The sequence below is a fragment of the Aspergillus bombycis genome, assembly GCF_001792695.1.
Source record: "Aspergillus bombycis strain NRRL26010 chromosome Unknown contig00097, whole genome shotgun sequence".
Classification (NCBI taxonomy): Eukaryota; Fungi; Ascomycota; class Eurotiomycetes; order Eurotiales; family Aspergillaceae; genus Aspergillus; species Aspergillus bombycis.
This window is the reverse complement of record NW_019170099.1, coordinates 92941-119815: the sequence shown is the minus strand read 5'-3', so window position 1 is coordinate 119815 and position 26875 is coordinate 92941. Positions and strand designations below refer to the sequence as shown.

The 26875-nt window shown below is 40.2% G+C and overlaps 12 protein-coding genes across 12 annotated transcripts; 6 read left to right on the top strand and 6 right to left on the bottom strand.

The window, feature by feature from the left end:
* Positions 1-7062: 7062 nt before the first annotated feature.
* Positions 7063-7640, top strand: ABOM_009702 (DUF1761 domain-containing protein; the record flags this gene model as incomplete). Its single annotated transcript, XM_022536830.1, has 3 exons — positions 7063-7078; positions 7141-7445; positions 7506-7640. The coding sequence occupies 3 exons, from the start codon at positions 7063-7065 to the stop codon at positions 7638-7640; spliced, it is 456 nt and encodes a 151-aa protein (XP_022385775.1).
* Positions 7641-8244: 604 nt separating this feature from the next.
* On the bottom strand, positions 8245-8891 carry ABOM_009701 (putative NADH-ubiquinone oxidoreductase 21 kDa subunit; the record flags this gene model as incomplete). The annotated part of the gene is made up of 2 exons (XM_022536829.1): positions 8245-8772; positions 8832-8891. The coding sequence occupies 2 exons, from the start codon at positions 8889-8891 to the stop codon at positions 8245-8247; spliced, it is 588 nt and encodes a 195-aa protein (XP_022385732.1).
* Positions 8892-11365: 2474 nt separating this feature from the next.
* On the top strand, positions 11366-12010 carry ABOM_009700 (putative mitochondrial protein sorting (Msf1); the record flags this gene model as incomplete). Its single annotated transcript, XM_022536828.1, has 2 exons — positions 11366-11518; positions 11591-12010. The coding sequence occupies 2 exons, from the start codon at positions 11366-11368 to the stop codon at positions 12008-12010; spliced, it is 573 nt and encodes a 190-aa protein (XP_022385733.1).
* Positions 12011-12492: 482 nt separating this feature from the next.
* On the bottom strand, positions 12493-13529 carry ABOM_009699 (uncharacterized protein; the record flags this gene model as incomplete). Its single annotated transcript, XM_022536827.1, has 2 exons — positions 12493-13252; positions 13315-13529. The coding sequence occupies 2 exons, from the start codon at positions 13527-13529 to the stop codon at positions 12493-12495; spliced, it is 975 nt and encodes a 324-aa protein (XP_022385764.1).
* An 875-nt stretch (positions 13530-14404) lies between these two features.
* ABOM_009698 (ethanolamine-phosphate cytidylyltransferase) lies at positions 14405-15931 on the top strand (the record flags this gene model as incomplete). Its single annotated transcript, XM_022536826.1, has 4 exons — positions 14405-14528; positions 14590-14707; positions 14775-15549; positions 15614-15931. 4 exons carry the CDS (start codon positions 14405-14407, stop codon positions 15929-15931), a joined length of 1335 nt encoding a protein of 444 aa, XP_022385765.1.
* Positions 15932-16239: 308 nt separating this feature from the next.
* Positions 16240-16858, bottom strand: ABOM_009697 (monothiol glutaredoxin GRX5; the record flags this gene model as incomplete). Its single annotated transcript, XM_022536825.1, has 3 exons — positions 16240-16391; positions 16471-16747; positions 16832-16858. The coding sequence occupies 3 exons, from the start codon at positions 16856-16858 to the stop codon at positions 16240-16242; spliced, it is 456 nt and encodes a 151-aa protein (XP_022385768.1).
* Positions 16859-17426: 568 nt separating this feature from the next.
* ABOM_009696 (putative para-hydroxybenzoate-polyprenyltransferase Coq2) lies at positions 17427-18296 on the bottom strand (the record flags this gene model as incomplete). Its single annotated transcript, XM_022536824.1, has 1 exon — positions 17427-18296. One exon carries the CDS (start codon positions 18294-18296, stop codon positions 17427-17429), a length of 870 nt encoding a protein of 289 aa, XP_022385769.1.
* A 1226-nt stretch (positions 18297-19522) lies between these two features.
* Positions 19523-21919, top strand: ABOM_009695 (putative JmjC domain protein; the record flags this gene model as incomplete). Its single annotated transcript, XM_022536823.1, has 2 exons — positions 19523-19790; positions 19851-21919. 2 exons carry the CDS (start codon positions 19523-19525, stop codon positions 21917-21919), a joined length of 2337 nt encoding a protein of 778 aa, XP_022385766.1.
* Positions 21920-22277: 358 nt separating this feature from the next.
* On the bottom strand, positions 22278-23063 carry ABOM_009694 (uncharacterized protein; the record flags this gene model as incomplete). Its single annotated transcript, XM_022536822.1, has 4 exons — positions 22278-22372; positions 22457-22784; positions 22862-22923; positions 22976-23063. 4 exons carry the CDS (start codon positions 23061-23063, stop codon positions 22278-22280), a joined length of 573 nt encoding a protein of 190 aa, XP_022385767.1.
* A 284-nt stretch (positions 23064-23347) lies between these two features.
* ABOM_009693 (cytochrome c oxidase assembly factor 1 family protein) lies at positions 23348-23970 on the top strand (the record flags this gene model as incomplete). Its single annotated transcript, XM_022536821.1, has 2 exons — positions 23348-23809; positions 23878-23970. The coding sequence occupies 2 exons, from the start codon at positions 23348-23350 to the stop codon at positions 23968-23970; spliced, it is 555 nt and encodes a 184-aa protein (XP_022385771.1).
* Positions 23971-24313: 343 nt separating this feature from the next.
* On the bottom strand, positions 24314-25263 carry ABOM_009692 (mitochondrial 54S ribosomal protein uL3m; the record flags this gene model as incomplete). Its single annotated transcript, XM_022536820.1, has 2 exons — positions 24314-24411; positions 24471-25263. The coding sequence occupies 2 exons, from the start codon at positions 25261-25263 to the stop codon at positions 24314-24316; spliced, it is 891 nt and encodes a 296-aa protein (XP_022385772.1).
* Positions 25264-26091: 828 nt separating this feature from the next.
* Positions 26092-26705, top strand: ABOM_009691 (peptide alpha-N-acetyltransferase Nat2; the record flags this gene model as incomplete). Its single annotated transcript, XM_022536819.1, has 2 exons — positions 26092-26485; positions 26554-26705. 2 exons carry the CDS (start codon positions 26092-26094, stop codon positions 26703-26705), a joined length of 546 nt encoding a protein of 181 aa, XP_022385741.1.
* Between the last annotated feature and the right edge of the window lie 170 nt (positions 26706-26875).

Below are 26875 nucleotides of genomic sequence, written 5' to 3'. Positions count from 1 at the left end.
TCTAATCTATCTCTATTAGATCTATAAATAATTGTTAAAACTTGGATATAAATAACTTGTCTTGATTTAATATAATCTTTTCTAATATTCTATAATAAATAAAGATATAGTTAATAAGTAAGTATATAAGATATACTGTATCTAGTATCGATTTACTTAATATTAAATAGATATATTTAATAAGTCAGTCTATTATTACTGTTATTATATTTTATTTTTCTGATTTAGATAGTAATTTCACAAAGTCGATTGTAATTTATTTCCAAGATTTCGAAGATATATCTGATAATTATATAAGTCTATATAGTTTATATTTTACTGGTTTATTTCTGATATATATTTTATATTTTTTAATATATTTCCTGATTTATTTTGCTATATTCGGGAAATAGTAGTTTCTTGTAATTTGTTCCGATATTTTTTCGATTCCAAAATATTTTTATACTGGGTTATTATAGTATTCCTAGATAATTATATTTTATAGATTCTGAGAAATCTATATAAGATTTCTGTAATATATAATTCTATCTTTATTTTTAGTAAATAAGTTATTACTTATTTCAAGTTTCTGGATAAGTAATTTATCTTTTTTATTTACTTTTGTAATAAAATATTAAATAGAATTCTTAATTTCTATAGTAACCGCTATAAGAATCTGTTTATTATATCTGATTGATCTATTCTTATACTATTTTAATATTATAGATTTAATTATTTTTTTTTTAATTTTATAGTCGGGTTTTCGATTTAAGATATCGATTTAGCTATTTTCTGTCTCTTTATAATATTCAATTCTGAAATTATACTATAATAATATTTCAGTCTATCTTATTTATTGTTGTATAAGCTTCTTTATAGTTATAAAATATATTAAATTTTTATAATCTGATTTTATAATAATCTGATATTGTACTTCTTTTAGATAGACTCTCTATTTTTTAAATACTGATACTATAGCCAATAATTCTTTATTATAGATATTATAGTTTAGTTTAGCTTGAACTAGTTTTCTAGATTTAAATACTATTAATTATAATTTTCTATCTAGTTCTGCTTATATTATTTATATATTAATTGTATAGTTAAATATATCGATTTTAATAGTAGTTTACTTAGCTAGATTGTACTGTATTAAGATTGGTACAGTAATAATTACTTCTTTTATTTTATTAAATATATTTTAGTATTTATTTATCTACTCTTATTATTTTGACTTCTTAAGTAGATTAAAGAGTAGTTCTAATTTTTATATATATTGATTAATAAACTTCCAGTAGTAGTTCAGCAATTTAATAAACTACTACAGTTCTTTGAGATTGATTAATTCTAGCTATTTTTAAATAGCTTCTATTTTTCTTTTCTCTATTTATATTTTTTTTAGTAGATATCTAATATTTTAAAAATTCGGTTTTCTAGATATAAAAATTTATATTTTTTTTAATTTTTAGTTATATTTCTGTTTTCTATAGCTTTTTCTAAGACTGTTTAGATATATTAGATATATTCTTTGAGATTATATAAGAAAATCAGAATATTATCTAAATATATAATAATAAATATATCGAGAATCTTCTCTAATACTTTATTAATAAATCTCTGGAATAATACTAATATATTAATAAGTTTAAAAGATATAATTAAATATTTATAATATCTATATTTTATTCGAAATATAGTTTTCTATTCTTTGTCTTTTACGATTCTAAGGCAGTAGTATATATCTATAATATCGAGTTTTATAAACTATTTCGCTTTTTTTATTTTATCTTATATCTCTGTAATAAGCAGTAACAGATATCTGTCTTTGATTGTGATTTTATTTAATAGTCGATAATCAATATATAGTTATAGTTCTTTTCTCTTTTTAAATATAAATAATATACTATATTCTACTAGACTTTTCAATAGTTAAATTTACTTCTTTTCGAGTCTGTCTTTAATATATTTTTTTAAAGTTTATAATTCTTTCTCTGATATTAGATAAATTTATTTATATATTATTTCTTTTTCTTTTTAAATAGAGATAGTATAGTTATATAGTCTATACTCTAATAATTTATTTATTTATAGCTATTTAAATAACTCCTGAAATCTCTGATATTTCTTAAACAGACTTGGCTATTTCTTGGAGTTAGCCGCTAATCCTCGAGAGTCTAAAAATATCTAAGAGTCGCTGCCTGACTCTGATAATATTTGATTTATTTCTGATAAAAAATACTATTTCTTTTCTAATTTACTTTCTAGTATTATAATTTCTAGTCTTTTTTATTTATTTATAGATATCTATTCTATTAATTCAGCTAATTATTTTTTTTCTGAATATTGGATTACTGCTATAATTATATTCTTTATAGAATTTCTCTTCGCGGTATACTGATTGCGCTGTTTAATTCTTTTACTATCAGTATATTTACTGATAAGGATACAGGTACTATATCCTATATATAGTCTCTTTAAATAATAATAATTATTTAAATAGAGTGTTCACTACTTCTAATCTATTATTAGATTATAATCTTTAAGTTATAAGATCTCTAATACTATATTATATTTATTCTCTAAAGATATAATATTAAAGACTATATTCTCGATATATTACTCTACAGCTATAGTAATAGATATTATTTTAACTGAGACTTGTCTAGTTCCCAATTTCTAGCTGTCTAGTCTAAATAAAGATTCGATATTTCTTTTCTATTATTTTTCGATTCTTATATTTTCTTGGTATTTTAGTAATATAAAGTTGTTTATTATATTTAAATCTATTATTGCTCGCGCTGATTTTCTATTAATAATAATAGTTGTTATAATATATTTTTCTTGTCTAGTCGCGGTAAATATTCTTTAATTTGTATTGTTTTATAGCTAAAAATATACTATTTATTTCTAGATATAATAGTATATATAGTTATTGTTAAAGTATATTATTTAGAAATATCGATTATATATTGATTCTGTTATATAATAGTAATATTTATATTCTCTTAGCCAATAATATATTTTTTTGTGTTCTCTTTTTACTCTATTTAGATTAATAAGTTCAAGTTCTATATAATAATCGAGTCTATCTGTACTATATATTTTGTAGATAATTGGGTACTTATTATACTATTGATAGTATTTTTTTTAATTTTCAATATTTAAGTTCTAATATTTATAATTTCAGTATAGATATTACTTTAATAGTATTCTAAATTATTATAAGAATTTTCTGAGATTCTATATAATATTGTTGATTATATTATTAGTCTATTTGATAAAAGTCTTTTTATTCTTATAGTAGCTCAATCTCGATTTGTTATATTTTAATATAGTCTCGATACTAATATTCTTTATCTTAATTATTATAATACTACTCTTTATAGTATATTAATAAATACTATAACTTGTTAATATATAATCTTATTTTTATTCTAGAGATTTTCTGATATTTTAGATATCTTAAGGAGTTTTTCTATATTAAGATTATAGTTAATCTATTAAATATTATACTCTTTATCTAAGAGATCAATTTCAGTCAAAACTCAGTTTAATTAGTCGATATTTAAAATAGATTTATAGTATTAATTAGTATTAATAGAACTGTTTATTCTATAATTTAATATATATTATATAATATCTTTTAATTAATTCTATAATAGCTTTGTACTGTAATTTATTAAGTTATCCGAGTCTATTAATTTTTATTATTTATATAATTAATTAATTTATCGATTTTATTCTTGTCGAGTTATCTATACTATTATTCTATAGTATTCTATAGATTATTTTAATTTTGTCTGATATATAGCTATACTGCTCGGTTTATATAAATTATAAACTAATCTAGTATAATCTATTTATTACTGTCCGATTTATTTTTCTTATATTATTCTATTTCTTTAGTTAATAGATCTATATTAATATTAAATTGATTTATATATTCAGATTTAAAATATTTTTTAAATTTTTTCTATTTTTCTGCGGTTAAAATATTATACTAAGAGACTAGTTTAATATTCCAGTTTATTGGATTCTATAATAGTTCTAGATATCTATTACTTTCGATATTTTTGTTAATCTATTCTAATATATAATTATAGTTACTGTGTACTATTGTCTGTAGTAATAATAGAAATATATATTGATATATTTTAATCGCTTTCTACTCTTCTTAAAAATAGTCCTTGTTTTTAAGAGTTCTAATATTAATATTATCTTGAAAATATTCCTTATCTTTAAAAATTTTAATATTGTTTTATATAGCGCTGAGTTATATAACTCTAGCTTTACTATTAGTTTTCTCCGAATCTCTATAGATTTCGGGATTTTGTAATATATTATAGGCTTCTCTAATCTTATTATATAGTTTACTGATTTCTGCAGTAGTATTAAGTTATATAAATTTTATTTTTTTTAGTAGTTCTGATTTTTTTTCTATTATATTTATTTACTGAGATTTTCTATTCAATTAGTAACTATTTCTTTTCTATCGACAGTTCTTTAATATATATTCTAATTTTTTATAGTTATAGCAGAGTTGTTCTTTCTTTCTTTAATTATATTTTTACTAAGAGATATCAGTATATTGGCTCTGTCTCTCAGTAGTATCTAATTCTATTGGTTGTGGTCTATAAAAATCCTGATATTTTTAATTTTGTAATTATATATATCTTTTTTTATTTATACTATACCGCTCTATATAATTATTTCTAGATATATTATAGTTACTTTGACTCTTTTTTCTCTAATTAAAATTATATAACTTATTATCAATTTTAACTACTTACTCAATTATTTTATAGAGTATATTAAATTTTTTTATCTAGATAAATTTTTTCTAGATTTCCGGTTTTAACAATTTTTTAAATTTAGCGATATATATATTCTTATCTCAATTTAAATAGATAATAATTTGTATAAAGTCTGATATTAATTTACTAATAGATTCAGTATATTGCAGTCGCTAAAATTCTTATTCTATATTTTAAATTATATCGATATTCCCGAAAATTTATTTAAGATATTTTTTGAATATATTAAAGAATACAAAGATTTTCTTTATCTTATTATTTTAATTCTCTTCCGATTTTTTATAATATTTCCGAATAAAAGATTCAAATCAGTTAAATATCCTTCCGGTAAAATAAATAAAAATAAAATAGATTTTATTATTATCAGCTTTTATCTTACCGCGGTTAATTCTGAAATATAATTTTAATTAGATCAGGAATTCTCGAAGCTTATTATATTATCTATTAAATAATTCTGGAGTTTTGATCTTAATAATCTTAACTGTTAGATATATCTCCAGTCAAATAATTTACTTCTGGAGCTGATTAACTATTTTAGTTAACTGAGCAGAGATCGAAATTGTAGTAAATATTAATACTGGACTACTAGTACTAGAGCTAGTAACTATATTTTTTTTATTTATTTTCGAAGTTATATTACTGTTTTAAGTCTAAATATAGTTCAACTTGTATAGACTAGTAATTAATATATTATATCTAGAGTTCTGTTATCAAGTCTAAGATCAGTTAATAGATTATATTTTAAGGATTACTAATTTAAAATTAGCTGTTGACTAAAGTTGCTGTTGGACTGCGGTCTTAGTAAGATAGAAGTTGATCTAAGACTGCTGTTAATATAAGACTGCTATCAATACTAGACTGCTGTTAATATAGAGATATAGTTAATATAAGACTACTATTAATACAGAGATATAGTTAATATAAGATTACTATTAATATTAGACTCAAGTCTAAAGAGCTAGATCTACTAAATATATATATCTAATAGTTAAAGAGTATAAATAAGTTAAGATTGATTATACTATCAAAGATAACTCTGTAGTAAAAATATATATTTTAAGTAATTAATAGAATTGATTATAAAGAGCTAGACTAAGTATATAAATAAATATCCTTATATATTCTAGATATTTAAGTATCAGCTTGGTCTATAGTATACTACTTAATCTATATATACTATAATAGTATTTATATATTATTACTTGGCGAGCGTATATTATTTTATTATATAATCTCTGTAGATATTTATTTATTTATATCAGATATACTGTACAATAGATATACTTATATTTATTAGATTTTGGATTTAATTAATATTACTGTATTAATATCGAGAGTATCTAATATTATTATTCTAGTAATATTAAGATCTCTCAATATTATTGTAGTTGTAATATTCTATCTCTACTGATATTTATATATCTGAATATTATAGATCCGGTAATATTCTACCAGTGGTAATATTTTACCGCTTATCATTATTGTAGCCAGTATATTATCTGTTGGTGCCGTACTAGACCAGAGTCCGTAACACATAGTAGTAGAGGTCAGACAAGTTGTTCCCCCCTAAAACCAAGGATAAATAATGCTCAGTAATCAGTAACAGGTTTCTTCAAAATGTACTCTGTATGAAAGAAATCTACTCCTGTCCGTCTAGGCCTACTAGTCTCCTTATATAACCTGAATAATTGGAGGAGTTGTTCTAACCAGTTCAACATCCAAGCAAAGACAAGGGGCTACTATTAAAGTATATTCTAGAAGTATCTATTCTATTATACAGATTCATAGTCAAAGGAATACCCAGCAATGGAACCCTCATATTAGTGTACCTTGTTCTATAATGGCCCAAGCTTAGATCATTTTGAAATCGTTCTAGAAATAAGGCTTCTCTCGTCCGTCAGCTGACGTCATGGTGCAGCTATACTATCCCCACATTAAGACATACTGTAGTACTAGGTACTACCGCCGATCCGGCAACGTCGGATGATTGGTTCTCCAAACTATTAGCCATTGAATTCAAGTTCTTCCTATGTCCTTGGATCATGACGACGTCACCTAACGTCTTGTATTTCCCTTGCACTAGGTGACGGCAACAGCATGTGACCTGTTTCCTGAGCTTTAGAAAAGGGCCGTCCTGTTCCACAAGCTATCCTTCTCAAGAAAACACCCATATTTGCTTGAATTTCACTATCAGCTCAGATCGTCCCCAGCAACATTCAGAACTTTTGATTTTGACTGTAGGCTAGGCTCCTGTTTGCACTTGGACACCATGACGACTCTTCACTGTGAGTACTCACGACCATCTTCTCCTATTCTTTACGGCCGAGCGCTAACCGGTAATCACAAGATCTGCCACCTGTAAAGCCTTCTGCTATTGCTATGGGCACGTTCTTCACACACACCGCGTCGTTGGGCATACTGGCGCCAGTCTTTGGTGACACCTACCATCGCGCCCAGGCCGCCAACTCGAAAGAGGAATTTATCAAATCCAAGGAGGCTGCCGGGGCTGCCGTAGCCTGGGGAAGCTCGTTGATCGGAAGTGCCATGCAAACTTATGGAGTGGCTGCTCTGATTAACACAACTGGGACACTGAGCTACAAGGGCGCGGCATACCTGGGAAGTCTGATTTTCATGGCCAGCTCTGCCCCAAGTGTATGTGCTATTGTAATCTCGAATTACATATATGACTGTTATGCTAACATCAGATGATAGTTCATCAGCCAAATTTTCACCGAGAAGCGGCCTTTGGATACAGTTGCTGTAGGTGCAGTAAGCAGAGTCTTCGAGACAGTCGGGCTTAGTTTGTTCCTTACTTGGTGGGGTACACGTACGAATCCTTTTGATTAAGGATTCTGCTATGCTTGAACACGACATTTACTTGAGAGGCCATCCAACGTTGTGGACACGATTCATGAGTGTGCCCAATACATGTTCTGGTGTCGTTCGTGATATTAATGTTGTAATTTGGGAAGAAAAGGTACATGGATTCAGTAATTTATAACCATAAAGTATGACGAGAATATTGCAACAGGATCTATAGCTTGAATAAACCAAGATATTCCAAAGACCAGGTCAATGTTATTAGGAGGGGCCTGGTACTGTCAATCTACATTTCTCGGTCTGGCTACTAAGTAGCCAATAATTATCTGTATCCCCTCCACTATGAGCAGTTCGTCATCTTCCGATGTTTAAGCAAATACGGATATGTCCAGCGCCCATGAAACGAAAAGAAACTAAAAGTCACAGAAGCGCGGACCACTAGCGTTGCGTGCCCATGGAGCTTCATATACACTACTTTCCGCCCTGAGTACGTTTGGAAAGCAAAACAATAGAATAGTGGTGAGGGAGTAGGAAGTGTGGACGGCAAAAAGAAGGCGATATATTCAATCTCTAACTTGGGTGCTTCATCAAATAAATGTGCGACAGGGATATCTTTTTTTGAATGGTTAGTTTAGAATACGTTACGATAGAGGTCAACGTACACATTGGGGTAGCCATGGTCATGGTCAAGCTGATACTTGGAACCTGACGGGTTCAGATTGCAAGGCTTCGGCGGCAAACCATTGGCCATTAAGACACCCTGGATGCCCTTCTTGTCCGTCTCAAAAAAGCCAGCCAGACCGCGTTCTTCTCCCTGCTGCTTGACAGAAATAAGTTGATTCTCTCCTGCTTCACCGATCTTTAGGATATCATCCTTTGGTGCTGCCTGGCTGCCTACGGTGAGAAGACCGACAGCATCTGCTTGGCTCACGGTGCTAAGCTTAGGGTAGCTCCTCCGAACATCACGCTTCCAATAGGGGTTGTCTGCAATATCACCGGCCGGAATGGTAACTGGGTCATCATAGGAAAGAGGAGGGAGAGCTCCAGGGGTCGGTAGACGATATTGGGTGTTCAATGGAACACCTGTTGAGCGATTGGGATCAATCGAAAGAAGGCGACGAAGACGCTCCCAAATGCCGGTGGACTGAAGTGTGTATTTCTGGTGGGAAGAAAGTTTAGATAATACCTAAGTCAGAAATGTATGTTAGAGTTCTTTACCTTGTGAACAGCGATGACATTCGATGCGGACTTCGCCGCCTTGAGAATCTCGCGAGCCATAATGGGATGCACTCTGTGATAATGAATTAGCTTCATGAGCTTCTCAGAATGATTACTAAATGAGGTAGGAAGAAAATAGAGTATTTCTGTTTTATACCTTTCCCAAGACAAAAACAATATCTGAATGGATTGGGTCAATTGTCGTCTTGTGGTGAAATCAAGCTGCCAGGGTAGAAACGTCGCCGTGTATGGATCAACTATATTCCGGCCGACTGTTGGAGTACGGCTGAGCCAATAGCGTGAGGGTTATTGGTGAGTAGTCCTAGATTGAATAGTACTGTATATATCAAGTCCATTGAATAACTAGCAACGGGGGCATGCTTTTATGAATGACTTAACGCCCTCCCCCACCCCAAAAAAAATTATATAAAATGATTATTGCAAGAGGGATTGATATCGTTACTTGAATTATTTGGGCCACTTGCCAAGCGTTTCTACACAGGCTAACGTTGAGAAACACTACTGCGGAGTACTGACCAGACACAAGCCTTTACATACGTTGTTTATTAGAAACGAATGATATAAACTCAGCCGGACCCGCAGTCATTTGGTAGAGAGCCACTTCGAAGGAGACAAAAACCACAAGTAGTTCTACTTGTGTAATTTTATTTGCCTATGGTTGCCTGATTGGTGACTGAAGCTGTCAGACACCCAACTCTGAACCGTTACCACTAGAGTTCCTTGCAATCAATTGCCGCATAACCTCCACCGTGGCATCGGGACCACCAGGCTGCAGCAGCAGAACAGTGCCTTCCTTATCTACAGCGAAAATGCCCCTGGTTGTTCCTTTGGGTGTCTTTTTGAACCCCAGAGCCGCAATCAGTGAAGATTTAGTATCGCAGAGAAGAGAATAGGGTAGACTTTGTTTGGTTTTGAAGGTAGTGTTTGCCCTTGGCGAATCTGCAGACAGTCCATAGATGGAGAACCCAGTCGAAGTCAGATAGTCATAGCTGTCGCGAAACATACAGGCTTGCTTTGTACCTAGAAGAATATGAGCTTTGTTTCCTAGAGAAGAGATCATGAATGGCGGCTAGACTACAGCAAGGACTGGGATGGGGAGTGAGTGAAGGAGAGGTGGGAGTTTGACAGAAGTAAGAGAGGGGGGGAGGGGAAGCAATTAATATGGGATAAACATTATAACAACCAAGCGACTGCTTGACTTACAACCGGGGGTTGAGGCTCTAGGGTATGTAAAGAGCACCACACCTGATTTGCTCTCATTGACCAATTCACTGAGTGTTGTTTTTATGCCATCGTTTGTTTCAATCTCTCCACCAAACCCATCCAAAGTAATTTTGTTGCCAACTTTGGGAACTTCTCCTGAGACCGTGGATGATTCTTTCTCCCGAGGCACGCCTTTTGGCACAGCGGTTGACCGTTGGCCTTTTCTGGCCTTTTTCTCCGCCACAGGTAATTGAGTTGGCGCTTTGCGCTTTCGAAGCTCAACCATATTCCGTGGTGTTTACCGTTGAGTAGTTAGTTAATGGGGGTGTGGGGAATTATTAAGACAGTGGTGTGGCGTATGTTTAAGATCCAACGTGGCTGGGAGCTGGTGACCGTCCATACCCTCCGTGAGTTACCTCTTAGTATGTTTTGCACATGTCTCACAGTTAAGGTCTCCTACACCAGCATTCAAGACAGCAAAGTCACACTACTACAGGGGTGGACACTTGTGTTTGCTACAGTCGGAGTCCAGGAATATAGAGTAGCATCCGCCGGCAATGCAAGTTGTGCATATATGAAGGATAATTTATGATGGTGGACATAATCAAATATGACTGATAGCCTAATATTGCGTATACTATTACGTATGCATAGTTATACACAGTACATATACTCCGGCGTATATATCAGCTGCGGAGTTATCTGTTATCATTGAATACCAATCATCTTGATTAGTATGAAGTGGGTAGGTAACTACTTATTTATTATTTACCATCTTAAGTTATCCCCGAGCTTCTGAAGCACACTCCTCACACAGATGTATGTCCACAACCGTAACTCCGTATTACCGCTGATGCGGGTTTTCTGCCGAGAACTCCCGATCTCTGGCTGCACGCCTAGAGGTAGGAGAGGGAAAAAAAAAGAAAAAAAAAAAAAAAAGGCCCATGCCATTTGACATTACACACCGGAGAGTTACGATCGCCACTCACTTTCATTGTCCAGACTGGATAGCCTGTTCATCAAGCTGGTTCATTCCTCATCTTGTAGAATAGGATTTTCACTTTGTTCTTGACCTCCGTAGTCTTTTACTCCCTTATAATTCCTGTGCTGTGACACTCTTAGACCTTGCTCTTTTCCTGCATCGTTGCCAAAGAGCCTTGGTTTCAGTCATTTATTGTCTTCTCAGTCCATCGATTCCCTACGCGCTACGTGCTTCCTATATCGCCGCTTCATCCATTGCAGACCAATACTACCGCCCTCCCTCAATCCAAAAGCAGCACGGAAATCTTACATCAATATCATCAGTCGAAATGAAGGTTTTCTCCTCGACTTGTACTTTCGATTACTCTTGGGAGGAGGTATCAACGGCGAACTGGCGCAAGTACTGCCCGTGGAATGACAAGTCCACACATGTTGTGGCGGTAGATACGTTGTCCCGGACTGTCGACTCAGAAACTGGTATCGTATGTGCTTGTCCTGCTTAATCAACCGCAATAAAAGACTCGTTAGGGCGACTAACTTTTGTATCATTGCAGTTACGTACAGAGCGTCTTATCACATGTGATCAATCGGTGCCGCAATGGGTTCTTTCTCTTTTCGGAGGAAGCGCTACCTCGCATGTCTACGAGATCTCCTACGTCGATCCGAAATCGAAGAAAGTCACAATGTGCTCGTCAAACCTTACATGGTCCAATGTTCTGAATGTTCAAGAGACTGTTATCTATCAACCATCCTCAGCGAAACCGACTTGTACCACGAATTTCCACCAGGAAGCAAAGATCACTGCACTCTGTGGCGGGTGGCAAAAGATCAAGAACAAAGTAGAAGAGGCAAGTGTGGAGAGATTCAGTCAAAACGCAAAAAGGGGTCGAGAAGGGTTTGAGGCTGTTCTTGAGATGAGTCGACGGGTATTCGGTGAACAACGCGAGCGTGAGAACGATAAACTTCAGTCATGACCTACCCATTGTTCTATATCCATGCAAGACTGGAGTTCAGCACCATAAAATCGGGCATTTGCATATACCGGCGTCAGTTATGATTGTTTCCGAGCGTACGGTGCAAGTCGGCGTTCTTAGTCTTTTTTGTTCCTTATGATTCCTCTCTTTTCCCTTGTTGGCGGGCATGTCTTGGCTTTGCTTGTTTAGTCCTTATCGATTGTTTGACTAGCGATGACTGGCTTTATGGTCATAACACACTGTTTCCCACAAGCCATATGTCCCTCAAAAGTCTTTTTTATTAGTTTGTACTGCTCCGGGATCGTGGAACCTATACATTACATGGTTCCTTGAAGGATGGCAAATTATTATGATATCTCGTTTCTGCCGTTACTGAAGATGGCCAAAAACAACAGAATGAAGCCGCCGCAGGGTAATACCAGGTAGGGGCGCTTGTTTATAGATGATATCGTCTTAGGTTAAGCGTTCAGATGTGCCCGTAGTTAGCCCAGAAGACCCCCAAGGACAACACGGCTCACCCCCGAGACTTCATTCTTTGCATTCACCCGGCTCGCATCCTCGAATTCCCGTACAACCCCTGCTACCATGATCTTTCGAAGCTTAGCATCGGCCTTGGAGAACATTTCGCCCAGTGAAACAGTACAAACGGAAGGGGTCGGGACCAAAGATATAAGTCGCGTATAGCAGTCTATCAGCACGTCGCACAAAGTTACAAACGTTTCAAAATAGTCTGGTTCAAACGGTAAAGATGGCGTTAGGAGATATGAATATTCCTCGCCTGGGAGAAGCTCCGACGCTTCAGTGTGGGGGAAAGAGATCGCAGCGGCTGCTGCTGAAGCAGACGAGGTTATATTGCCTGTCATGGCCTTTAATTCAGATGGATCGCTAGACTGCATGGGCAGACCAATTTCGGTGGCAGAACTAGCTCTTCTAGTCTTGGTTCCCGCATGCGCCGCTCTCTTTAACATCTGTGGTATCCGTGCTCTAGCAAGTGTTGATGAGGAGCTTCCATCAGGAGGGTGCACTTGCTGGAATGCTTCGAATTCAATCAACAGTGCATTGAGTGCCCGCAGATATTCCACAGGGGTCGAGCTGACGTCTAGAATTGGTGGGAGTGATAAGCCCAGGAGAAGGTAATTTATCGCACGGCGAGAAAGCTTGCGGGCTTCGAAGTAAGGAATTCGGCCAATATCAGCCCGAGAAAAGTGTACAGTATTGAACCAGTAAATGCGGCCTTCGTGTCTGAAAAGTCGTCAGCGATTCATGCCTAGTTCATGTTTGTCTCAGAGTCATAATGAACTGACGCCTTTCTCAAGTAATGTAAAGTTGATATTCGCTTCGTAGCCATATCATGGATATGCTGATAGATTGCCGCAGCGCTCTGTGGCCCGAATGACCCCCCTCCACTAGTTAGCGGTGGAGGGAGAGAACCAACTGTGGTCTCGTGGCCTATGCTCGATTTGCCAGTGTCTCTGCGAGTCAATGTAGGGGCAAAGGTAGACGAGATCATGTTCGACATGTTCAACGAAGGAACTGATAAAGACAGGAGGAAAATCAAGAGGGGTAGAAGTCTGCCCTCTGTTGGAGTCCAAACAAAGCAGGCTTAGTAGTTTGCTGACATCTAGGGATAGAAACTTGAAGTGATAACCTTCCGTACAGTGTACGAAGACTTTCGCCGATAAATGTGATTTAATTACACCAGATAAGATTTACAATGCTCCACTACAGACTATGCCTCGTTCGACAAGGTCGTGACTGGTAGAACAGAGCAAATTATTTGGATATTTTAGTTATCACGCATATAGCCAGCGGCCAATTGGGATTTACTGATAAATATAAATAGAGATGGGATATGTATATACACCATCCAGAATTAATTTTGTAGAGTAAAATGGAGTGGCGAGCTAGGTACTGTATGGGTGGGCATAGATTTAGCACTAGCTACTAGTACTCCGGAGTGGTATGTATGTATTTAGTACATCAATCCTAGTTTCAAATGAACAGTACACATGTTACATTTACCAGTTACCTTTCGGCTTTACTACGTATTACTACTACTAGTAATACGGGAATTCTCCGCAACCACCATGGTCCTTGCGCCTTCCTTCCTATGAACATTCCAATCTCGGCCCCTCCCCTCTTCATCACTTTTTGGTTGATAGTTCCCTCTTTGGGTCGACCTATTACCAGCGCTGAACTGACGCCCCTCTTATTTTGTATTCACCAAACCTACCTACCTATTCCGCACTCCTGGTGTAAGAACATTTCTGAAGAATGGAAGGAGGATCATTATAAAATAATCATCACTCTGCTAATCATCAATTGCTAACAGCAAGTACTTCTCGCTTCGTTCTGGCACCCTGTACAAAAGAAAACTAAAGAAAAGAAAACAAAATGAGTACTTCCAACGAAGACCCTGTACCCCTGCCAGGGCAATGGCCAGTTGACCCTCAATATGATGTACCAATTGCTGAAGACCGTATATGGGTGGATGGATGCTTTGACTTCAGTCATCACGGTGAGAAGCAAAAACTACTTCCAGGTCTGAGACTGGACTCTAATTAAGATGAGAATTGCAGGGCACGCGGGTGCTATGCTCCAGGCACGTAGACTGGGAAAGGAACTCTATGTTGGTGTGCATTCTGATAAAGCGATACTTGAAAACAAGGGCCCAACTGTGATGACTTTGACTGAGCGGTGAGTAGCTCAATTCGACATCTCTTTTGTGGCCTGGCTTACTGATCCTGATTCCTTATATATTCAGTGTTTCTGCCGTTGAAGCATGTCGGTGGGTGACTCGTTGTGTTCCCCATGCTCCGTATGTGACGCAATTACCATGGGTGTCTCATTATGGCTGTAAATATGTTGTCCATGGGGATGACATTACATCTGATAGCAACGGTGACGATTGCTATCGATTTGTGAAGGCTGCAGGGCGATTTCGTGTGGTCAAAAGGACCCCTGGAATCTCCACTACTGATTTAGTCGGCCGTATGCTCCTGTGCACAAAGGGACACTTTGTCAAAAATGTGAAAGGTACACTTGCCGGCGAGGAAGGATCTGTGAATCAAGAGGAACGACGGTTAGCTGCCGCTAACCTTATGCAAAGAATCCGCGATTATGCCACTGACGAGACTGGTTTGCAGCCTGGCTCCCCTGTATGGATCTGGGCTGGCTCAAATTCCGCCAAGCTTGACAATACTATGGAAGAGCCTGGATTATTCGAAACAATATCAGGCGGGAAGCCGTCTAGACCAGGACAGAGAATCATCTATGTTGATGGTGGCTTTGATCTGTTCTCTTCTGGACATATTGAATTTCTCAGGCAGGTTTTGGCACGCGAGGAAATAGAAGGCCGTCAGCGTGGCTGGTACGACCCTGGATTGAGAGAGAAAAGACTCCGGGAATATGGAGAAGATTATGGCCCGGCTTATGTCATTGCGGGCATTCATGACGATGGTGTAATCAATCATTGGAAGGGCTTCAATTACCCTATCATGAACATATTTGAGCGCGGACTTTGTGTTCTTCAGTGCCGTGTAAGCCATGCTACCCTCTGCCAGTGATGGTGATCATCCCACTCGTCTTATTGACTGCCCCTAGTATATCCATGCCGTCATATTCTCCGCTCCTTTCTCACCAAGTGAGCCCTACCTAAGAGCCATGCCCCTAGGTGTGCCGGACGCTGTTTATCATGGACCTACCACATTTATTCCACTTACATATGATCCCTACACCGCCCCCAAAAGAATGAGCATTTTCAGAGAAACAGGTAGTCATGATTTCCAGCATGTGAATGCTGGCGAAATAGTTGGAAGGATCCTAAAAAGCCGTGAGGCTTATGAAGAGAGACAGCGTGCAAAGTTGCAGAAGGGAGTCATTGAAGAGCTGAGGAAGACTAAGGAAGAGTCAATAAATTAGGCAAGCGACTTTGATCCACACTGCCGAAAGTGCGAGATGTAAGCATTGTTAACGCTCGTTGATTGACTTATATGCTAGGTTCACATAATAGAGACTGAACCTGCAAAGGAAGAGGATTAACTATAATATTCATGCTTAGTTAGACAGTATGTCTTCAGCTCTAACTAGATTCGATGCAGATAAAATGATACAACTGATACAACAGTTGACCCTCACAAGCTACCTGGTAGTAGGACTGCTTTATATAAACAAATTTACTACATAAAGTCTTCCTTTTTTTTTTAAAAACCGGGCATCTATGCTTCGAGTTAGTCAGCCGCCACCAGGACATTCTTTTCTTCAAGCAATTTTGCGAGCTCCCCGTTTTGATGCATCGACATTAGAATATCACAGCCACCAACAAACTCCTTATCCAAATATAACTGTGGAATGGTTGGCCAGTCGGAGTATTCTTTGATACCTAAACAGAAACACTAGTTAATGACCGCAAACCCATTTGAAGCATCAACAATCCTGCAAGTTTCAATTCCAGAACATACCCTGACGCAATTCAGCATCCTCGAGCACATTGAATGCGACAAACTTCTTAGGATCAACCCCTTGCAAGCCCAAGATCTGGATACTTGCTCGCGAGAAGCCACATTGAGGAGTCTCGGGGGTACCCTTCATGAAAAGGACAACCGGAGCAGATGCAATGGCTTTATCAATTGCCGATTTCGTCTCAGAAGAGAGTAGTCGGGCGTAAAGGTTAGATGGTAACTGAAAACCATAGGGTCGTAGTGGCAGCGCCTGTGGCCGCGAAAGCGGTCGGAATGCCTATTTCAGTCTACGTGAGCTTGTGAAAGGTCAAAAGTAATCAACTGAGTGTAATGTTTATAAGTAAATATGGGTTGAACTTACTGATGAGAAAGCCGCCCTTGAGAACATTTTTTGGAGGTACTAGCAAAGCAGATAGTTACTTGGTCTATCAGTGAAATTATAAATGCTGGGCAATATCCGTCATACTACTAAAACTTGGATCACTAAGCAGCAGCCAATCATGTGGTCAACGTCGTCACTCCCAGTGTTCTATCCCGCTTTTGTCAGCAACCAACAGGAGGTACCAGCAAGTACTCCGTAGTACTTACCGCAGTGCCCACTTTGTAGTACAATGTACTCTTGGGATGCCTAGTGCAATTTAGTCGGCGCCAGCTAATGATCTGCTGTAGTGGTAAATCTAGTTTCGATGGTAATAGGAATGATAAAAAATCCGGCTTATCGGAAGCAAGGGGATGAACGCAAGTGGATCACTACGATGAGCCTCGCTACTCCAAGAATACTGCAAGACCCGATTATTAGGTTATTGGAGAGTGTGGCCGACAACTGAGCGATACAAGCAAGATACTAACGCCGAGTGTCAGTATATATTTAGTCCGAGGTTTTCTTCCCTTGCGACTATGAGAGCAAGATCCCAGATATGTCTAAACACAATAATCTAATGCTACAATAGGGCCGATCAGCTGATCTCTCCATTGGATTTGGAAGTTGCGTCTGTGACCACTTGGGGGGATTTTGTATCCTTCCCGTCCAAATCAGTAGCACGCGCTATATAGTCGAACAACATCCCCAAGGTAATGCCTCCTCCAGTGAGCAAACAACCATTCTTGAACCACCACCAGCAGTTCTGGACATTTTTTAGCTGAACCCTCCAAATCATGATACCAAGAGAAAGAACCGCGCTGCCACAGCTGCCAATAAAGAAGACTGGTCCAGCGCCAGCCGACACGCCAGCCGCAGCAAGCAACGCCACTTGGACAACTGCTAGAGCAGAAAGAACAGTTTTTGTATTGTGTTCATGACGAAGAGCGATGGACTTGATACCTGCCGCTACATCATCCTTTATGTCCATATGGGCGTAGATCATATCGTACAGAATTGTCCAAGCAACGCAGCTAGAATAGAGTGCTGCTGCTGACTCCAAGGCAGAATGGTTGCTGAGAAGATCTATACCCAGCGCAGGAAACCCCATCATCGCACCCCACGAAAATGTTAGGCCTAGAACGGCTTGCGGGTAGTACGTGATGCGCTTTGCGAGAGGGTAAGTCGTCACAAGAAGCAGACTAGGTACCCCATACCAAAGACACAGCGTTGGGAATTGAAGAAGAATGCCCAAACCCGCCAGCAACTGCACCCCAGTAAACACTACAGCTTTGCGCGGGGATACTGCCCTTCTAGCAATTGGCCGAAACTTGGTGCGTTCGACATGTGGATCCAAATTCCTATCCCATAAATCATTGATTGTACAGCCGGCGCCTCGCATGACCAAAGCTCCCGTTAAAAACAGTCCCATCGTCCCAAGGACTTGCAAAGGGGTCGACGATGCCATAGGCGCCGCGAGGAGTGTTGAGAATGCGCATGGGAAGAAAAGATAGTATGTACCAGTAGGTTTGTCAAGGCGTATCAGTTCGGCGTACGGTATCCAAGACTGAGGAAGAGAGGCAACAAGTCCTGTCTTGGGTGGAGTGTAATGAATTACCGAGGCCTGCTCTGCTGTACCGGGTGATTTGGTAACTGATGGTGATGAGTACGGTAGGTGCGAATTGAACCTTCTTAATGCCGATCCTGAGTGTGTAGTGGGCTTGGGTGTAACAAGAAGGGTAGGCCTCTGCCTAGTATAACAGCCCGAAATGAAGCGAGTGGAGAGACTATGTCGAAGGTATGGCAAATCACGCCTGTTGTGACAAACTCTTCTTACTTCCAAGCCACTGCGTGGTTGCATACTCCGATACATGGCGACACGAGTGGTAAACTGCATTCTCCAAGGCTATCAGATGGTCTATAGAAGTCACCTGTAACGAAATACCAATAGCTGTTCGATGTTTGAGTGGGTAGGTCAATTGAAGTTCATCTTAGTGAGCGAAGTAAGCAGGGCCAGGATGCCGAACTGCACTTGTTTTGATGGCTGGTGCAGGAATATCCTCACAGATGTTAGCCTGTAAGTCAGTGGCCCTTTAGCTGTATAGGGTTTCAGTGTCTTTTCAAGAGTTCTGTGTTACTCTTGTGATCTAGGTATTCTATGTAGTCATCAGAATCCAGGATCTTTTTCCCTTCACTAATGGAAGGAGGACCCACAGTGATACTAGTAATATTATTGTCCTAACCGAATGCAGGAAAGCGCGGCAGGCACCTAGCAGACCAGTCATGCAGAAGCTCTTGTGTATCGCGATTATGGGAACTTGAAGTGTATGCTGCTTCAAAATCTTGCTTTTTATTTCTACTTCCAATCGACTTTCTCTCACTTTGTTCTGTCATGCTCCTCACCTTCTGCGCCTCCAAGCATTTGTGGGGCTTGATATGGCAAATACTTCTTTGAGCTACGACGCGAAAGACAATTACCACCTAACCCCTGCTATTGCTCCGCTTTTGCTGCTCCGGATCACTGTACATGAGCCTATATTGTGTTGGTTTGAGCGATATAAGGCTTTCCGATCTTAGAAAATGTATTACTGCCCCACCTTATGGTGATTCACTGTAATCTCTGAACACGCATGGAGAGGCGCCAAACCCCATGCTCTTCGTTATTCCAACCTTTGATTCTCAGCAAGTACTAGGATGCCTGCTCAACGGCCACGGGCTGCTTTTGAGCCCATTTCTCCAGATCTGGACATGGCGGATTTAGTAGACTCGACACCAAACTTCGAATATGTTGCTAGAATTCATTGTGATGCAATTGATGCGAATGGCCTAGAGAACTTCGAGAAACTCGTGTGGCTTCATGTTGTTCTGGGAGGAAAGCCCTTGGTTGTCGAAGGGTTTAACCAAAGACTTGACAGTTCCATATTCTCCGAGAAATGGCTGAGGAGCCACTATTCAATGAAGAGTGAGTAACCCTCCCAGCCCCGCGTGCGCAGCCTTTTGTCTGACCGTAATTCATATGAAGCGGAATTTGCCCGGAACCTCACAACACAAACCGACCTTCCACTTACTATTGGGCATTATTTGAAGAATATGCATCTGCTTACGAATCAATGGACGACTCATAACTACAAAGATCCAAATCGACAGAGGATTTATCTTAAAGACATCGACTGCCCCCAACAATGGCATGACCACCTCAAACAACTTATCCCTCCTCCATTGTTCTATCTAAACAAGTTACCGGAGATCTTTGAAGGCCCCGGAGCGAAGACATTATCGTCAAACGGCGAATCATTGGCACGATCAGCTTCAGGGAGGCATATTGCCATGGCCGGGGACCTCATGAGCTGTCTTCCGCCCTTCATGCGTGCTGAAAATTTGATGTGCTATATTGGCCACGAAGGGACTTATACACCAGCCCACCAGGAGATGTGCGCTAGCCTTGGACAGAACATAATGGTTGAAGCATCAGATGGATCTGTTGAGTACGGGAAAGCAACCAAGCCTGGATCCTCCATCTGGTTCATGACGGAGAGCAAAGATCGCCACGTCGTAGCTGAGTACTGGATGTCTATGCTGGGACATGATATTGATATCGAGGACCACTTTGCCCAGATCAATGCATGGAAAGCGGCCCCGTTCAAGACGTATATTGTCGAACAAAGACCGGGGGATTTTCTCTTAGTTCCTCCACTAGCCGCACACCAGGTATGGAACCGGGGAACGAGAACGATGAAAGTAGCATGGAATCGGACTATTGCAAAAACTTTAGAATTGGCCTTGTTTGAGGCGCTCCCTCATGCTAAAATGGTGTGTCGCGATGAGCAGTACAAAAATAAGGCCATTGTCTTTTACTCGCTTGACCATTATTCTGACCTTCTTAGTGAGGTGGGTGACAGCGGCGTTTGGGGCCCTCGTGTGCAGTTGCTGCTGGAGGATTTCGAGCTTTTATTTGAACTTTATACCCAGATCCTGCTTTCCGAGAGCTTTTTGCATTATCCACCGAAAGAGCATATTGAATACGTTCCTTTCGATAGCAATATTACTTGCTCCTATTGTCGAGGTAACATATTCAATAGATTTTTGACTTGCCCCTGGTGTATTGGTGAGGGTGATGATACATACGACATTTGCATGGAGTGCTATACCATGGGCAGAAGCTGTGCTTGTATATCAAAGTTACAGTGGGTTGAGCAGTTCCGCTGGGGTGAACTAGCCGGAAAGTATGAGAAGTGGAGGCAGCAATTACTAAGGTTCGTCGAGGCTAAGAGTGATAAATACCCATGTCTCCCCGCGAAGAGGGCTCAACTGGGCAAGAAAACTCTAGCCGAGATATGCCATGAACAGATGAAACGTCGCCCCTGGTTCGACGTCACAAATCCGGTCTGCCAGCGAATAGAGGAAAAGGACAGTGGCTCGGAGAATGCTACCCCTATTCGGAAGCGAAGGAAAACCCACAAAAGTAATGCATGCACAGAAGGTGGCCGATGCCATATTTGCAAATGTGCTGAGCCTATGTGGAAGCTCGCATCATGCTCATACTGCAGCTTGAGTTACTGCTATGGTAGTCTCTTCAGAGCCTTTAATATCCAACCACTGAACACCATGGAGATGTATCATTGGATGTGTCCTAAATGCCAGAAGATTTGCAGTTGCGCTGCATGCCGTCGAGATCCGACCATGAATCCTTACGAACCAACATGCACTTTACTGGGCCACGACACCAGGAAGGTAGCAGATCCGCGTAGTGTGGAAAGTTTGGTGGATTTCCGTCAGTCCAACCTCCGATGGCTGAAGAAGGCTGGTGACGATGAAGTAGGTCGACTGAAAAAGCATCAGAAAGAGGCAGATGACAAGCGCAACAAAGCCTTGGTTGATAATTGTATTGAGCTAGAGTTCCCCCAGGCGGGGAGCAAGCGTCCAGAGAGTGTCAAATTGCCTTCCCCTGCAGCTGGGCATTTTAACGACTATAGAGAAATACCCGTTGATCCTGCACTGGAGAAATTAGGTGGATCTCTCCTCCGCCGGAATCCATCATTCAGTGACATGTGCAGATTCGCTAAAGAAGGGCAGGAAGCGCCGCAGACATGACAAGGACACCTGAAATGGTATTATGGGCCTGATAATTTTCCATTAGGAAAGATCTATCTATCTAATTTTTTGGGTCCCTGATAATCTTGTTATTGGTGGATGGAGTGGCTGAAGCCATTGGGCTATTTAGCATGATAATCCAGTACTGATACCATTTGAAGGAGAGTGCGATACGGGTGACCTCAAGCATCCACGACGCGTTGGTTTTAGACAATGAAGAAAGCCTTGTGAATATCCAGTCAGTTGCAACTATAAAAGATGAACAAGAGCAGCAATGGAGGCCGGAAGGAATGAAGAAAGGACAAAAATGAGTACTGGTTGTATATGATTAGTGCAATTAGTAGTTATGTCATAAGCCCTAAACTCCTTTATACCCGTATCGGAGATCCTCAAGATGTTTAAGGTCAACAGAGACCATCATTTTCCGTGCCAACATAATAATTGCAAGCATCGCTGCAAGATAATAAGTTACTTCCATTTCCCTGAAGACATGGCTGTGGCCATAGTGAAAGAGGCAAAGCTACGAGAAACACTCACCTCCGGGAACAAAATATACTTTTGGCTGTACATCGTGAAGTGGCTCTACCGGGGTAAAGAACCACACTAGGAGCAACATGCCACATATCGCAGTATTCACAGGGAGAAGAAACTTGTGAAGGTGGGTGAGAATACCTGAACTTCGCATAGACCCTTTGCCCTTCAGATCTGGGCGCTGGATGGGGAAGTACTTCATAGTGTATGCCGTAGCTATTAATGAAAGAATGCCCAAGAATGCAAGGAAACGCTCCTGTAAGCTCGAGCCCTGTTTAATCACCGAAGGAATGAATACTGAGACTGATAATAGTGGGATAGCAGCGAAGGTAACCTATATTATAGATGGTACAGAGTTTGAGTTTTATGTTTAGCGATGCTCAGTGACAACTTCTGAAGAGAGATATTTACAGTGAATTCTGCATTGTGCTTATCATTTTGCACTCGCAAGCGGTTTATTACTAACTCCTGCTCTGCAAATTTGTTAGAAGATTGTATTGAGCCTGACATGTCCATATCACACACCCTCCTCGTCTAGCTCTTCGCGTTCATGCTCATTATCACCTGAATTATCAGGATAATGAAACGCCTTGCGCAGTCGTGCAGCTGCCATGGGTCCAGGTAGTCTTGTACCTCTTAAGTTGCACAGTGAGTTGTGTGTACACTGGAAGATGACGTTACATTTATCCTCTATGTTGTTGGGTAATCATTTCTACCTCCGCAGTTTGTCTTGTTTGGCTGTTCCCTCTCCGCTCCACAAGCCGCATTTGCCTCGAGAAGGAACTGCTAAGTTGCTAACATATCTACTATCGTCGGGCCCATGCAATTGATATATGACCAAGCTCGCCTCTGCATCATATCATCTAGCTAGCCATCTGGATTTACTCTTACCTAGTAATGGCTCTGCATATTGCGCAGCGGCGCATTAGTGCTGTGCGAATCGAATTCTCTCCTGGCCGGACTTTTCTTCGTCGCAATCTCATTCCCGCCCCGCACGCCAACTCAGGTCCTTTGATGGAACGACGGGCAGACCGCGAACTGCCTTCTGTGAATAAGGACCGACGGTGGCTGCGGACCTTGCCCATATTTGCTGTCGCTGTCGGAGCTGCGATGCTAGGGATTTTCAACTATCAGAAGTCGTCTTCAAGCGTGGTCAGCAGTACCCTCTATGCTCTTCGCACCTCCCCGCGTGCTCGCGAAATCCTGGGCGATGAGATTTACTTTGCTCAAAAGATACCATGGATCAGTGGGGAAATGAATCAGCTACATGGACGTATCGACATATCCTTCAGGGTTAAAGGAACAAAGTCGCAGGGTACAATGAGGTTCCGCAGCATTAGGCCAGACCGAATGAGCTATGTTCGTTATAAACAAACACACTGCCCCCTTCTTTTCCCGAAAGTTCTCTTCTAACAGTTTCGTTCCAGTTTCGTACCGAAGAATGGAGTCTGAAGACGGAGGATGGCACGGTCGTTCAGCTCCTTGACAGTGCTAGTGACCCGTTTCGTCAACACGACTAATTACTGTCAGGTTTCCCTGGAAGCTGCATCCCTGCTTATGCATGGTATTGTGCAACACTTTCATCCTTGTACATCTTGAAGCTCTCCGTGCACTAACCTAGGCATTTAAGCGTCGGGGCTATGGCACTTGTTGGCTACTTCACTCCATTTTGGTACGGAGCGACGGTACTTCAGAGTACAGAAAGGCTGCAGAGACAGACCTGAGGGAAATTCCATCAATGGAAAAGAAATGGGGGGGAGATAAGGATAAAAGGATATCATTTATGTATCATATACAGACGCCGCTTTGTAAACAATATATTGTAATAGTACATTCTCAGGAGCAACGCAACCATCTAGTAGGTTATGGAGCTGGTTCAGAGGGAGATACGACTTCGGGCCATGGTTTCTTGATCGCATCTTGGATCCTGACGATGCAGCCTTTCGGCCCACTGACAGCGCCTGGCAAGGAATACCCGAATTAGCATAGCCCAATGCATCAAGGAGTAGGGAAATCCTACCGTTGACAACAACAATCCCATTCTGCGAGTCAACTTTGAGAATCCTTAGGTTCTGTACTGTATTCTGCTCATTACCCATATTTCCTGCCATCTTCTTCCCAGGATACACTCTAGATCCACCACCTTGACTGGGACCCGCAGAACCAAGAGAGCGATGTGTTAAACTGACACCATGGCTTCGGTCTTGACCACCAAACCCATGTCTTTTCATCACACCAGCAAATCCCTTTCCCTTTGTGTTTGACCGAGCATCAACATATTGACCTTCCTGGAACCAGTCCGCATTGATTGCCTGGCCAACGGGCAGGAGTCCATTTTCATCCCGTACTCGGAACTCGAAGATGTGTCGTTTCGGGGAGATACCATTAGCAGAGAAGTGCCCTAGGAGTGACTTGGTGAGATTACTAGGGTGTTTCCAACCGGAACCAACTTGGACAGCAAAGTAACCGTGCTGCTGTCGTGTCTTATGCGAGATAACTTCCACTCGGTCCAACTGAAGGACGGTGCACGCGATTCGCTTCCCTGTCTCTGCATCATAGAGGGCAGTCATCCCTTTCTTGATAGTGACGGCTCCAGTTCTGGGGGGCAACGTGTCTGCTTTGCGTTCTAGAGCTGCTGTTGGTGTCGACTTGAGCACTGGGAGATCAGACCCGACATTGAACCGGGAGGTTTTCGGAGGGTTTAACGACCTGATGCCGAACGACCGGATCGTGACATTGCTGAGATTTATTGATTGCGAAGCCCAAAGAAAATGAGGAGACTGTAATAGTTGACCTGGTAGACGAGGTGCCATGGCGGAGCAAGATTGCCTAAAGGGGCATTTCCTGAATGAAACTGATGAACTCGTCCATGCCCGAGATTTTTACGACTACGCGGAGAGAATCTAGGGCGGTGAGTAATCACCATTGGTGCCTCATACACAAGGCGTATAGTGACTTCGACCACGTCTGCCCGCGTATGCTCTACCACTGGAAAATAACATTGATTTGAACAATACCCAGTGGAAATTGGACAACTGCATTGAACCAGTTTCCTGGCATTCGGTACTATGCAGCCTAGAAGTGAGATTGCTGTCAGTCATACTAGGCATCCCGTGCACAGGACGTACCGGACATACCGGCACACCGACCGCCGAACATATATGGACCGGTCCATTCATGATAATTTTAATTTTGCGATCTGCTTGCTATTTCGGAAAGTCATCACTACAATTGTCCTGGCGTCGCCTTCCTCCTTTCTTATATTTTAGTCTCGCATTAATAGTTTCTTGTCAGCCTTCTTGACTTGCAGATAGAGCACGATTGAATTCGTGGGTGCATTCTTTCTCATTGGCCAGAATAAGCAACATACGAACCCTGCCGGAACCATACAATTGCCTCTTGAATAGAAACCCCGGAGTCTTCTATATCCACTAGTTATGTTTTTGAAGCATCTCACTATATCGCGCTGGCTTCCCCAAGCTTCCGGTCTTGAGTGGCATGTACTGCCATCAAAATTTACCAGGTCAAACGTCCAGATGTTTCAGCCACCAGCTTACTTTAGCACGTTCCGCCGCGCTTTTTCCCTTTCAGCCGATAAAAACAGCTTCCTTTCTAGCCGGATAAGACCCCGGTCTAATAATATGCGGAGCTTTTCTCGTACGCAACAGGCTCCGGTTTTCCGTCGATTCCTTAGCTCATCCAGGTCAAAGAGCTCACCGCAATCAGGGCAATCCAGTTCGCTCTCACAGCGGTTAAAGGCGCTTTCTCGGGAGTACGGCTGGTCGGCCTTGGGGGTGTATTTACTCTTGTCCGCGATGGACTTCCCGTTCTGTTTTGCCGCCGTTCGCTTCCTTGGGGTGGAGAAAATCGGCTATTATGAGCATGTAGTCGTGGAAGCGTTTAAGGGTGCAATCGGCACTGTGCTTCCCAGTGTGCAAGAGGAGCAATTTAAGGAGGAGACAAATCCTAGGACCGATTCTTCAAAGAGTGATTTGGAGGGGAGTACAGTGGAGAAAAAGCTAGATGAAGGGGCGAGTATGTTATCCTTATATGACTCTAGTACACGGATTGTCTGGAGTGTTCACTAACTACTATTTGTGCAGGTCTATGGACACAGGTTGCTCTCGCCTATGCAATCCACAAGAGTCTTATATTCATTCGTGTGCCTTTGACCGCTGCTATAACCCCTAAAGTTGTCAAGGTCTTGCGCCAATGGGGCTGGGATATTGTCAAAGGCAAACCGAAGGGTATGTAATTTGGCGTATCCCTTTTAAATGACATAAAAGACATGCCTGATCACCTTTCATTTGCTGTATGGAATCAGTTTCGCGGTTCAATTGTACATTAGCTGCTCTACCTTAATTCCGGGAGTGCATGACCATAGTGTTCTTCTCCACTCGTATGTTTTCCAAATGGGTATTCGTA